The sequence below is a fragment of the Manacus candei genome, unplaced genomic scaffold (assembly GCF_025592945.1).
Source record: "Manacus candei isolate 608988 ecotype Guabito, Panama unplaced genomic scaffold, ASM2559294v1 h1tg000040l, whole genome shotgun sequence".
NCBI lineage: Eukaryota > Metazoa > Chordata > Aves > Passeriformes > Pipridae > Manacus > Manacus candei.
The window spans coordinates 1,450,736-1,462,327 of record NW_026138088.1 but is presented as its reverse complement, the minus strand read 5'-3'; the positions used below and the strand labels follow the sequence as shown (position 1 = coordinate 1,462,327).

General features: G+C 68.1%; 1 protein-coding gene across 1 annotated transcript; it reads left to right on the top strand.

Annotated features, from left to right (window-relative positions):
• The first annotated feature begins 3,447 nt into the window (after positions 1-3,447).
• Positions 3,448-11,446, top strand: RAPGEFL1 (Rap guanine nucleotide exchange factor like 1). The gene is made up of 15 exons (XM_051794618.1): positions 3,448-3,921; positions 5,830-5,908; positions 6,442-6,589; positions 6,665-6,762; positions 7,147-7,259; positions 7,400-7,567; positions 7,650-7,747; positions 8,079-8,201; positions 8,308-8,486; positions 8,564-8,654; positions 9,213-9,263; positions 9,487-9,574; positions 9,662-9,726; positions 9,993-10,047; positions 10,721-11,446. Exons 1-15 carry the CDS (start codon positions 3,498-3,500, stop codon positions 10,843-10,845), a joined length of 1,905 nt encoding a protein of 634 aa, XP_051650578.1. The 5' UTR covers positions 3,448-3,497; the 3' UTR covers positions 10,846-11,446.
• The last annotated feature ends 146 nt before the right edge of the window (positions 11,447-11,592 follow it).

The window sequence follows — 11,592 nt, the reverse complement described above, 5'->3', positions numbered from 1 at the left end:
CGATCCCGTGGGGTGACTGTGCCAAGCCGATCCCGGCTGGCTCACCTGTGCCCCGGCCCCCTGTGCCTCCCGCGTCCCGCCGGCCCCACAGCTCCAGCTCCGGCTTGGCCGCGTCCTCGCAGCCGTTTGCAAATTGCATTAGGAAACTTGGCAGGGCCGGCTGCCCCTTCCTGCCCGTTCCTGCCGATTCCTGCTGCTCTCCCAGGCACGTGCCGGGACGCCGTGGGGACGCGCCAGCTGCCGGCGCAGGCTCCGGGTGAGGGGAACGTCACCGAGCGAGCGGCGTCTCGGCCGCCCTGTCCCCATCTGTGGCCAGGACAGGGACCTGGCGCCCACCTGCCCACCCTCCAGGTGGATCCCTCATCCATGCCCTGCTCTCCAGCAGAAATTCCTTCTTTGTTTGGTGTTTGTGATTCCGTGACCTTTCCGTGTCTCGTTTCAGCCACTGAAGCCACATCCCCAGAGCAGAACTCCCTCATGTTTTGTGTGTCACCGTGTCTCTGCCTTAAGGCTGACATGTGTCACTGACATATGGTCACACAAGCGAAATCCTGGACCTTACACTCTGTGCTGGGCTTTTGTGTTATTTGGATTCCCATCCCATCGGATGCACATCCCTGTCAGCATTGTAGGAAGCAGGCCTGTCTCATGTCTCCCTCCTGGGGCTGAGACCTGCAAGGACAGAGTCCATCTGAGCTTCCCTGGCAGGACTGTTGTCCCCTCTGCAGCATCCCAAGAGTTGCTCCCTCCTTCCCAGGAGCTGCTCTGTCCCTGGGAGCCACACTCCTCTTCCCGGGAGCTGCTCTACCCTTCCCAGGAGCTCCTGATGGGACGGGAATTGCGGCTCCGCTGTTCCTGGCACCAGCCGCCCCCACATCCCCGGGAGCAGCTGCCACCTGTCTCAGAGCCCCCTCCTCTCCCGGGGCTGGGGGCTGCAGTGAGCCCCCTCCTCTCCCCCAGCCTCACAGGCTGGCGGGGAAGGACCAACTGGAGTGTTGGTGGTGCGGGAGCTGCCGCCCGCGCGTTTCTGTGCCGTGCTGTCCCCGCCTCGGCTGCCTCCGCCTCCGCCGGCCCCCCGCCCGCCTGCCCACACCAAACAGGGGGTGGGGGGCGTGTGTCCCACTCCTGTGCCCACCCTGATCCTATGGAGGGAGCGCTGTGGTGGGCTCTGCCCTCCTGCAATGGGATGGACAGGGGGAACGATGCTGGCAGGCAGAGGGCGGCTTTGAGGGCAGGGGGGACCCCAACTCCTCCCATTGCATCCCACCCCCTTTTCCTCTCTTCCCTGCAGCTCTCTCCAGCTCCTGCCCTCACTGTCAGCAGCAGGGTGGGGGTGCTCAGCTCCTACCCTGGCTGCTGGCAGTGGGGTGGGGGCCCAGAGGCCATCTGACAGTGGGGTGGGGGTCCCAGAGCAGAGGCATCACCTTCCTGCCCCTGCTGCCATGCTGCCTTATCCCTCCCCAGTCCCCCTGCCTCAGTTCCCTGTCCTGGCAGAAGTCTCAGGGGTCAAGGGCCCGTCTCTCCCTTCGTAGGGGGGGTCTCCCCTTCCCCAAACATGCAGCTCCCCTCTGCCAGCGCTGCAGCCGGGAAGTGGGTTAAGGCGCTGGCTCGGGGAGGGATTTTTCCCGGGGTGTAATTTTTCCCTCCTACACACGGTCTGTTTTGAGCAGTGCCTGGAGGCTTCGCACCCCCGGCTCCGGGCGGGGGAATGCGGCGGCTGCCAACCGAGGGAAGCGCCCGCTCCAGATCCCAGCTCGTTAGGAGAAATAACAGCAAATTAATTAAGCCAATATTTCTCTCTGTGCCAGCAGTGCCCCCGTCCCCGCCGAGCCAGGGAGAGGGGCTGGGACAGGCCGGATCTGGGGCACCTTTCCCAGGAGGAGCATCGCCCTTGGCACGGCACAGTGCTCTGGGTCCCTCCTGCCCGTGTGGCCCAGTGCAGCCCCGCTGCCAGCAGCGAGCAGGGTCTCTCTGAGCCTCAGTTTCCCCTCCTGCTGTCACAAGAAGCCCCTCTCCATGTGGCTGCAGCCCAGGCAGAAGCACCACTTGCACCCAGGGCTGGGAGCCCTTGTCTGGACGCCTTGGGTAGAGGGGATGGAGGAGCTCAGTGGGGTGGGATGGTTTGGGGGTGTTGGGTGGGGTCTGGGGGCGTCTGAGGGACAGAGGAGGGACATGCAGTGCTGTGCTGTGCTGTGCCGTGCTCTACCATCCCATCCCGACAGGGCCTCGAGCAGCCCCGGAGGGGAGCGGGGACTTGTTTTGCCGCTCTCCGGCAGCCGCATGGATGGAGTTGCCAGGCAACTGCCGGGTGGAGGAGAAGCGGGAACAAAGCGGGAGCTGCCCGGACCCCTGTCCCTTCATCCCACCCCGAATCCCCCAGGGAGCAGAGCCCAGCAAAGGCCATGGGGTCACACGCTGCTTCCCCCGGGCCACTGCCACCGTCCCATCCTGGGGCTGCTGCAGGGCCACGGGATTGCAGAGGATGGACCCGGAGGGGAGGACTGGGGGGGGCGCAGGGTCTGTCCCCCTGTTGCTGCGTCCCCTTGCTCTGCCCAGAGGGTGCGAGGTGAGCCAGGGGGCATGGGCAGGATGGGTGCTCAGCACCCCGCGGGTGGGGAGCACGAGGCTCAGCCTCGGGCAGGCGCCCATCCTGCCCTGCCCTGACACCTTCCCCGGCACCTGCCCTGGCACGCTGGGGCCCGTTCCGGCCTGGCAGGCAGCAGGGGGGAGCTGGCAGCCGGCCCGACCTGCCCGCCCTGCCCGCGGGGCAACCCAGCCCCAGGGGTGCCAGGGTGGGGGGTCCCGCACCCACCCCCGGCCCTTTCCCACGGCGCGGTTGGAGCAGAGAGCTGGGCTGGGGGGCCGGGGGTGGGTCACCCCACATCTGGGGACGTGCTCCCCATGCAGGGGGACAGTCCTCTGTGCCCCTGGGCTGCCATGGGGGGCTGGGGGTGTGAGGCAGTGCGTGGCAGGGGGGTCGCAGTGTGTGACAGCGGGGGGGGGACAGGCTGTGGGTTCTGTGTCCCCCCAGGCTGTACGATGTGGGGGGTGCGCGTGGTCGTGCCCCGGGGACGCGGGTGGAGATACGAGGGGGGGGATGCTGGTGTGTGTAACGCATCACCTGTGCGGCGCTGCGGGCAAGGCAGGGGGTGACCATGTCCGGGGGCGAGCCGGTGCCACCACAGCCCCGGGGCGGGCTCGGTGCCGAGCGCGGTGGTGCGGGGAGGGGGCGGGCAGGTGCCGTTGGCGGGGCCGGGGGCGGCGGCGGTGCGGGGAAAGGGGCGGGCAGGTGCCGGGGGCGGCGGCGGCGGAGCCGTACCGGGGCGGGGCTGCGCTGGCGGCGGGGCCGCGGCGGGGCCGGTGCGGGGCGGGCGCAGCGTGCAGCCGGTGCGGGGCGGGCGGGGAGCGGCGCCGGGGCCCGAGCGGAGCCGAGCGGAGCCGCCGCCGCCGCCGATGGGCCCCTGAGCCGCCGCCGCCGCCGCCGCGCCCGGGCGGCCATGAAGCCGCTGGAGAAGTTGCTGAAGAAGCCGGGCTCGCACCTGCCCGCCCGCCCCGCCGCCCCCCCGGGGCAGGTACCGGGGCCGGGGTCGCTGCCGGCGCCGCGGCGGCAGAGCCTGTCGCGCCCGGCCGCCTCCCCCGAGGAGCCGCCGGGGCCGGCGGGGCCGGTACCGGGGGGCGAGGGCCGCTGGCTGGAGCTGCGGCCGCCCGAAGCGCCGCTCCGCTCCCCCGAGGAGCCGTCACCGGGCGGCGACCGCGACCGGGACCGGGACCGGGAGCCACCGAGCCCGGAGCCGCCGCCCGCCGCCCGCTGCTGCTGCGGCTGCGGCTGCGCCCCCGCCGCGCCCGCGCCCCCCGAGCGGCTCCTGACCGCGCTCCTCGACCGGCTGCCGGCGGCTGAGCACGGGAAGGGCTGCGGGGCAGGTACGGGGCTGCGGGACCCCCGGGGAGGGGCTGCGGGACCCCCGGGGAGGGGCTGCGGGACCCCCGGGAGGGGCTGCGGGGGTGCCCGGGGCGGGGAGCGCGGGGCGATGCGGCGGCGCGGGGGGAGATCGGGGGCGGCCGCTGCCTGCGGGGGGGATGCGCTGGTGGATGACGGGGTGGGAGACACCGGGACGGGGGAGCCCCGTGCCCGGTACGCGGTCTCCGGTGGGGTGGGTGGCCTCGCGCGGGGCGCAGCGGTGCCCGGTTGGGGTGACAAGGTCAGGGCCGGGTCCCCGCCGGGGCAAGGTGCCCGTGGCAGCGGGGTGGGCAGGAGCTCCCGGCGTGGGCAGGGGTCCCCCAGGGCAGCACACTGCGGCGGAAAGGCTGGCAGGGGAATGGGGATGCTCGGTGGTGGCAGCAGCCCAGTGAGGACTGGAGGTGGCCGGGCACCGGGAGCCACTGCAGCATCCACCTCCCGGTTGGATGGTCCGTAACATCCTCCTGGTGCTAAAATTAGTCGCGACGGGAGCTGTAGTGGGAGGGTCGGTTGGATGCCCCTTCCCTCTGGCACAGGCCTCCCAGTGCTGTCCCACAGTGGCTCCCCGTGCCCAGGTGCCGTGGCTGGGTGGGAGCCAGGCTGGGTGCAGGTGGGTGGGAGCATTCCCATGCCACGGGCATCCCTGCTCCGGCCAGTCTCGCTTGGCTGGTGGGACTGGGAGGTGTTGAGGAACCCCCCTTGGCGACCCCCAGCCACCCCCAGCCTCCTGTTCCAGTGATGCCAGGGTTGGGCACAGACAGAAGGAGCCCTCAGGTAGGAGCGAGCTGGGACTGGCAGTGCCAGGCCCTGCCTGCACTGACATGCTGCCAGGCCCGGCGGTGCCCAGGCTGGCCTGGAGCAGGGCAGGCAGGAGCCAGCGTGGGGGTCCCAGTGTGGGAAAGTCTCCCAGTGGCTCTGGGGTACGGCCTGGCTGCTGCAGAGGGATGGGGAAACTGAGGCAGGGCTGGAGGGGGCTGCAGCCTGGGGGGCTGGGGAGAGTGTTTGACTCCAGTCCCCAGGCAGAGCATGAGAGGGGGCTGTGCCTAGGGCAGGGGGGCTGGGGGCCGTGTACCTGTACCCCCCCCTCTGCCAGTGCCTCTGCCTGTCCCTGTGCCCTAGACCACCACGTCCTGCTTTTGGCAGCAGCTGATGCCCCGTGGGTGCTGTGCCAGGCATGGGGGTGCCAGGGGACCCTCTGCCCTGGCTCAGCACAGATCCACGAATAGGTTAATAGTCTGATAGTCTGAGGGGACACTCTGTACAGCCCCTCGGGGCTGTCCCTGTGGGACAGAGCCCTTGGAAAGGCTCTGGGGACCCACTACAGTGTCCCCGGGGCATGTGGGCAGAGCCCCTGCTTGGGGCCGAGGGTTGTTCTGGTGCCGGGGAGGGAGTGGTGCCTCGTCCAAAGGTCCCGGTGGTGGCTGGTGCTGGCGCCAGTGCCAGTCCCTCGGCTCACCTGGCCGTGCCAAAACACCTTCCCAGGGTGGTGCCACTGGTGCTGGCCCGGAGAGCCCGGCTGTGGCACCGGCCCGCTGTACCCCGAGCTCCTGCCTCAGTTTCCCCCTCCGTGTCCCGCCGTGCCCGCGGCTCTCACGGGGCTCCCGGGTGTGCCGGGGCGTCGCGGCCCCGGTGCCGCCCTGCCGGCGCCTCTGCCCCCACACCGGCTCTGCCGGGCCCGGCTGCCCCGGGGCTGGGACGGGCCCTGAGTCAGCGCCGGCGCAGGGGGGGTGGTTCGCGTGGGGCTCGGCCTCTCCCGGTGTCACCCCGGAATTAGCATCGCTCCCGTCACCCTCCCGCCCCGCTGGGCACGGGGGGTGTCGGGGGGCTGTGCAGGGTGGGGTGCCCACACCTGTCCCCCAAATCTCCCCCAGAGTCACTGCTGGACGACATCGTTCTCACCCACTCGCTGTTCCTGCCCACCGAGCGCTTCCTGCAGCAGCTGCACCAGCAATATCCTGGGGGGCAACGGGGGGGCACGAGGGTGTGACAGGGAGGGGGCCAATGTTGGGCACGGGGGGCAGTGGGAGGGCACAACACGAGGGTGCAGTGAGGAGGGGTCTGAGGCTGGGCATGAGGAGGGGATCGGGGTGCAGTGAGGGTGGGCACAAGGGTGTCATGAAAGGGACATGAGGGGGTGACCAGGTGGGCACCAGGGTGGGCAAGAAAGTGCCATGAGGGTGGCACAGGGGTGGGCATGAGAGTGGGCATGGGGATTGCGAGGAGGAGGAGGACATGGGGAGGGCAGGGGCTCACAGGAGCAGCAAGGAGGGAATTGGGGTGCCCATGTGGGTGGGCACATGGGGAGGCTGTGAAGGTGGGCATGTGGGGCCATGAGAGTGGGCTACAGGTTTGGGTGCCAGGCGGGCAGGGTGGTGCCCCCAGGGTGGGCACAGCGGCCCTCACTGGGGTCCCTGGGTGCAGAGGGTGCTGGGGAGCGGCCAGGGGGGTCCCTCCTTGCCGTGGCACCTCCTTGACAGTGCTACCTTCGTGCTGGCAGCGGGCAGCCCCCCGCGCTGGGAGGAGGGGGCCGGGCTGCAGCGCAAGCGGGCGGTGCTGGCCGTGCTCCTGCACTTCCTCGAGACATACAAGGGGCTGCTCCAGGAGGAGGAGAGCGCCGGGAAGGTCATCAAGGTGGGGGTCCCCTTCCCGTGTCTCCCCCCGCAGTCCCCCAGAGCCCCCCGCTCTGACCCCTCTTCCCCCCCCCAGGAGCTCTACTTGCTCATCATGAAGGACACGTCCCTCTACCATGACTTGGAGGATGAGATCCTCAAGCTGCACCAGCTCGTGGAGACGGTGGAGCTCAAGTGAGAGGGGGAAAAGGGGGTCCAGGGGAAGGGGAGGGGGTCCTGGGGGACTCTGTGGGTCAGGGCGTCCTCAGGAAGGACAAGGATTTCTGGTCCTTGGGGACACACAGGTGCTGGGGGGTCATTAGCTCATTAGCAGCCCACCCTGGTGCCCTCCTGACTGCACCTTCATGCCCTCCCCATGCCCAGCCCCAGACCCCTCCCCATGGCACCCGTGTGCCCACCCCCTGCCCCCTTCACTGCACCCCCAGTGCCCTCCTCACGCCCAACTTCCCTGTCCCGAGCAAGGCCCTGAGTGGGGGCTGTCAGGGCACCCAGCACACCTCAGGGTGCAGCCCCAGGGGCGCCAGGGCCTCACCTGACGCCTGCCCTGTGCCCCCCCAGGGTGGCCGACGAGACCCCCCCCCCGAACAAGCAGGTGAAGCCGCTGTTCCGGCACTTCCGCCGCATCGACTCGTGCCTGCAGACCCGGGTGGCATTTCGGGGCTCTGACGAGAGTGAGTGACCAGGGTGGGGGCCTGGGGTCCCCTCTCTGTGCCCCGCTGCCCCTGCCTGCCCCATGCCTCAGTTTCCCGGTGGGCAGTGCCCGGGACGGGGCGGGGGGTGCCCTGTGCTGACCCCCCCCGCCCCTCCCCAGTTTTCTGCCGCGTGTACCTGCCCGACCACTCGTACGTGACCATCCGCAGCCGCCTCTCGGCCTCGGTGCAGGACATCCTGGCCTCGGTCACCGAGAAGCTCCAGTACTCGGAGGAGCAGAGCACCCGCGAGGACGCCCTGATCCTCGTCACCATGGCCTCGTCCGGAGGTGCCCGAGGGGCTGGGGGAGGGCTGTGGGCAGGGCTGGGGGGTCCCACAGGTGCTGACCCCCCTCCTGTGCCCCACGGCAGAGAAAGCGGTGCTGCAGCCCAGCGAGGAGTGTGTGTTCACCACCCTGGGCATCAACAGCCACCTCTTCGCCTGCACCAGGGACACCTTCGACTCCCTGGTGAGCTCTGCGGTGGGGACACCCTGATGGGGACCCCCAAGAGAGAACCCCCTGCCAGGGACATCCCCCCCACCACCTGCCCAGCCCTGGTGCCACAATCACTCCCTGTGCAGAAAGGGGGGACCCCTGTGCTCCACCCCATTTCCTCACCCCATTTCTCTGTCCCATGTTCCCATGTTCCCACCCCATTTCCTCCCTCCATTTCCCTGTCCCATGTCCCCACCCCATTTCCCTGTCCCATATTCCTATCCCATTTTCCCACCCCGTGCTCCCACCCTGTGGCCCAGCACCCCCTGAGTGTCCCCATAACCTCGTGTCCCCCCCCCCTCAGGTGCCGCTGCCCGAGGAGATCCAGGTGGTCCCGGGGGACACGGAGATCCACCGCGTGGAGCCCGAGGACGTGGCCAACCACCTCACTGCCTTCCACTGGGAGCTCTTCCGCTGCATCCACGAGGTCTGGGGGGGCCACGGGGGGGGGGCTCAGTGCGTGGACACTGCTGTGTGTGCGCGTGGGGCTCTGATGCCACGTGTGTAACCCCCCCCCCCGCCCCTCCCTGCAGCTGGAATTCGTGGATTACGTGTTCCACGGGGAGCGGGGCCGGCGGGAGACGGCGAACCTGGAGCTGCTGCTGCAGCGCTGCAGTGAAGTGCAGCACTGGGTGGGCACGGAGCTGCTGCTCTGCGAGGGGCTGGGCAAGCGCACCCACCTGCTCAAGAAGCTCATCAAGATCGCTGCCATGTGAGTGGGGAGCCAGGGTGGGGGGGTGTCCCGGGGGTGCCCAGCCCGCCCCTCACGCTCTCTGCCCCCCGCCACAGCTGCAAACAGAACCAGGACATGCTCTCCTTCTACGCCATCGTCATCGGCCTCAACAACGCCGCCGTCAGCCGCCTGCGCCTCACCTGGGAGGTGAGGGGCTGGGGGGCCCTCACCCCCCCCCAGTGCTCCCTGACCCCCCCTGGTGCTCCTAGACCCCCCGCAGATGCTCCCAGACCTTCCTGGGCCTTCCTGAACCCCCCAAGTGCTCCCTGACTCTTTGCTCAGTGCTCCCAGAAACCCCCAGGAGCTCTCACCTCCCCTGTCCAGTGTTCCCAGACTCCCTCTGGTTGCTCCCAAAACCCCTCTGGATGCTCACTGACACTCCCTAGTGCTCCCAGACATCCCCAGGTGCTCCCAGAACCCCCTGGATGTTCCCAGATCCACCCTGGGTGCTCCCAGACCCCTCCTTGTGTGCTCCCAGAACCCCCCAGGAGTTTTCACCCCCCAATCCAGTGCTCTCAGGACTCCTCTGGGTGCTCCCACACCTTCCCAAACTTTCCTGGGCCTTCCTGGACCCCCCCTAGGTGCTCCCAGACCCTTTCCTGGCTGCTCCTGGATCCCTCCTGGGTTCTTCCAGACCCCCTCTGGGGTGTTCAGGTGCTCCCTGACCCGGTGGATCCTCATGTCCCCCCTCAATTTGTCTTCCAGAAGCTCCCAGGGAAATTCAAGAACCTGTTTCGGAAGTTTGAGAACCTCACGGTGAGAAACATCAGGGCCCCGTGGGGGTTGGGGGTCCCCCAGAACCCCCCTCAGGGTATTTGGGGAGCTGGTGGGCAGGGAACTTTCCTGGGGTGTCCAGGGGTGTTCTTACCACCACCCCCACTACCAGCCCCATGCCCACGGCCACCAGCGTGGGGGGAGATCCAGGGAACCCCCCGGGAGCCCCCCAAACCCTGATACCCCCCCCTTCTTGTCCCCCCAGGATCCCTGCAGGAACCACAAGACCTACCGGGAGGTGCTGGCCAAGATGAAGCCCCCCCTGATCCCCTTCGTGCCGCTCATCCTCAAAGGTGAGGAAGGGGCTCCCCGTGTCCCACAGGGGGTCAGGGTCCTGCTGAGACCCCACGGGACCCCCCCTAACCCCCCTTCACCCCCAGATCTGACCTTCCTGCACGAAGGCAGCAAGACCCTCCTGGACGGGCTGGTCAACGTGGAGAAACTGGTGGGTGCTTGGGGGGGGAAGATGTGGCTGAGAGACCCCTGGGGTGAGGGCAGGGGAGGGGGGACCCCCCTGAGGGGCTGGGGGTCCCCTGCCTGTGTGTGGGGGGGAGGGTTCAGCATCCCCAGGGTGCAGAGCAGGACCCCCGGGGTTGGGTCCCTGATGGTGAGGGGTTGTGCAGGAGGTCCTGGGGGGGTCAGTGGTCCCTGAGGGGGGCCAGTGGTCCCTGGGGGGGCCGGGGCTGACTCTGGGGGTCTCTCTCTGCCCAGCACTGCATCGCTGAGAAAGTGAGAACCGTGAGGAAATACCGGAGCCGCCCCCTCTGTGAGTGGGGTGCACATGGGGATCCGGGGGGGGAAGGAGGGTGTCCCACACAGCCCTGAACCCTCAGTGCTGCCCCTGAGGGACAGGGGTGTGGCTGCACCCCCATCTGCATCCTCACACCCCATTATCCATGTCCTGCACCCCTTCACCCCTGCATCCCCAAATCCCTGCATCTGCATCCCCTCATCCCCACCCCTCTATCCCTTCATCCCTGTCCCCACATCCACGTTCCCATGTTTCTGTTACTGTGTCATCTCTTCATCGCCATCCCTATCTCTGCATCCTCATCCCATCCATCCCCACATCCCCATTCCCACATCCTTGTCCTGGAATCTTTTCATCCCCACTCCCCCATCCCTCCGTCCCCATCCCTGCCTTCCCACCTCCCCATCCCCATTCCCGCACGGCCATCCCTGTATTGTTTTATCCCCATCCCCTTCACTCACACATTGCCATCCCTGAATTCCCTGCATCCTTCCATCCCTGTCCCTCCACCCCCTGCATTCCCACACTGACATCCCCCTTTCCTTTCATCCCCATCCCCTTCATCCCTTTATCCCCGTTCCCAAATTGCCACCTTGCATCTTTTCACCCCCGTCCCTCCAACCCCTGCATCCCCGCGCTCCTCCATCGCTGTTCCCATTCCCATTCCCGTTCTTGTTCCCGTTCCCAGGCCTGGAGCTGGAGGCGTCCCCGGCCCAGCTGCAAACCAAGGCCTACGTGAGGCAGCTTCGCGTCATCGACAACCAGAACCTGCTCTTCGAGCTCTCCTACAAACTGGAGCCCGGCAGCCAGTGAGGGGGGGCCCACTGGGGACCCCCAAAGCCTGAGGACCCCCCAGGCCCCGGGACCTCCCACTCCGGGGGGCCCGGTGCCCCCCAGCACTGACGCACTTTGCCCAGCCCCGACAGCGGGTGCTGCCCCCGCCCTCGGGGGGGTGGGTGGGTTTGGGGACCCCCGGCACGTACCCCCCCCTCCCCGGTGCCCCCCTTCCCTGGCGGGGGGCACAGGGACCTACGGGGGGGCCCCTCGCCCCCCTATTTTTGTATGTGCCCCCCGCCCCCCCCAGACGTGTATATTTTGTACTGAGCGCTGTCCGGAATTGTACATTTATTTTTTAAGAAAAAGGAGGAAAAAAAGGAGAAAAAAAAACCAAACAACAACAAAACCCCAACAAAACAGGCCGGGGGGGGTGGGGAGCCCCAATAAACGTCTGTCCCGGCGCCCGACTCTGATGTCATGCGAGGGACTGAATTCGTGCTGGGGAGTGACGTCACAGCATATTGCCGGGTGACGTCACAGTTCCGGAACTGACAAGCTGACCCGACCTTCCCAAGATGGGGGCGGCGCGGGAGCTCGCGATGACCTTACCAATATGGCGGCGTCCAGCATCGCCCACTGACCTTCTGAACATGGCGGCCGCCAGGGTTCCGTGTGCCCTTCTCAATATGGCGGAGCTGGCGGCGTAGCCGCGCTCAGTCGCCGCGTCTCGGTCCTGCAGCGGCGGCTTGGCACGGAGCGGGAAATCCCTTCTCGGTGGCACCG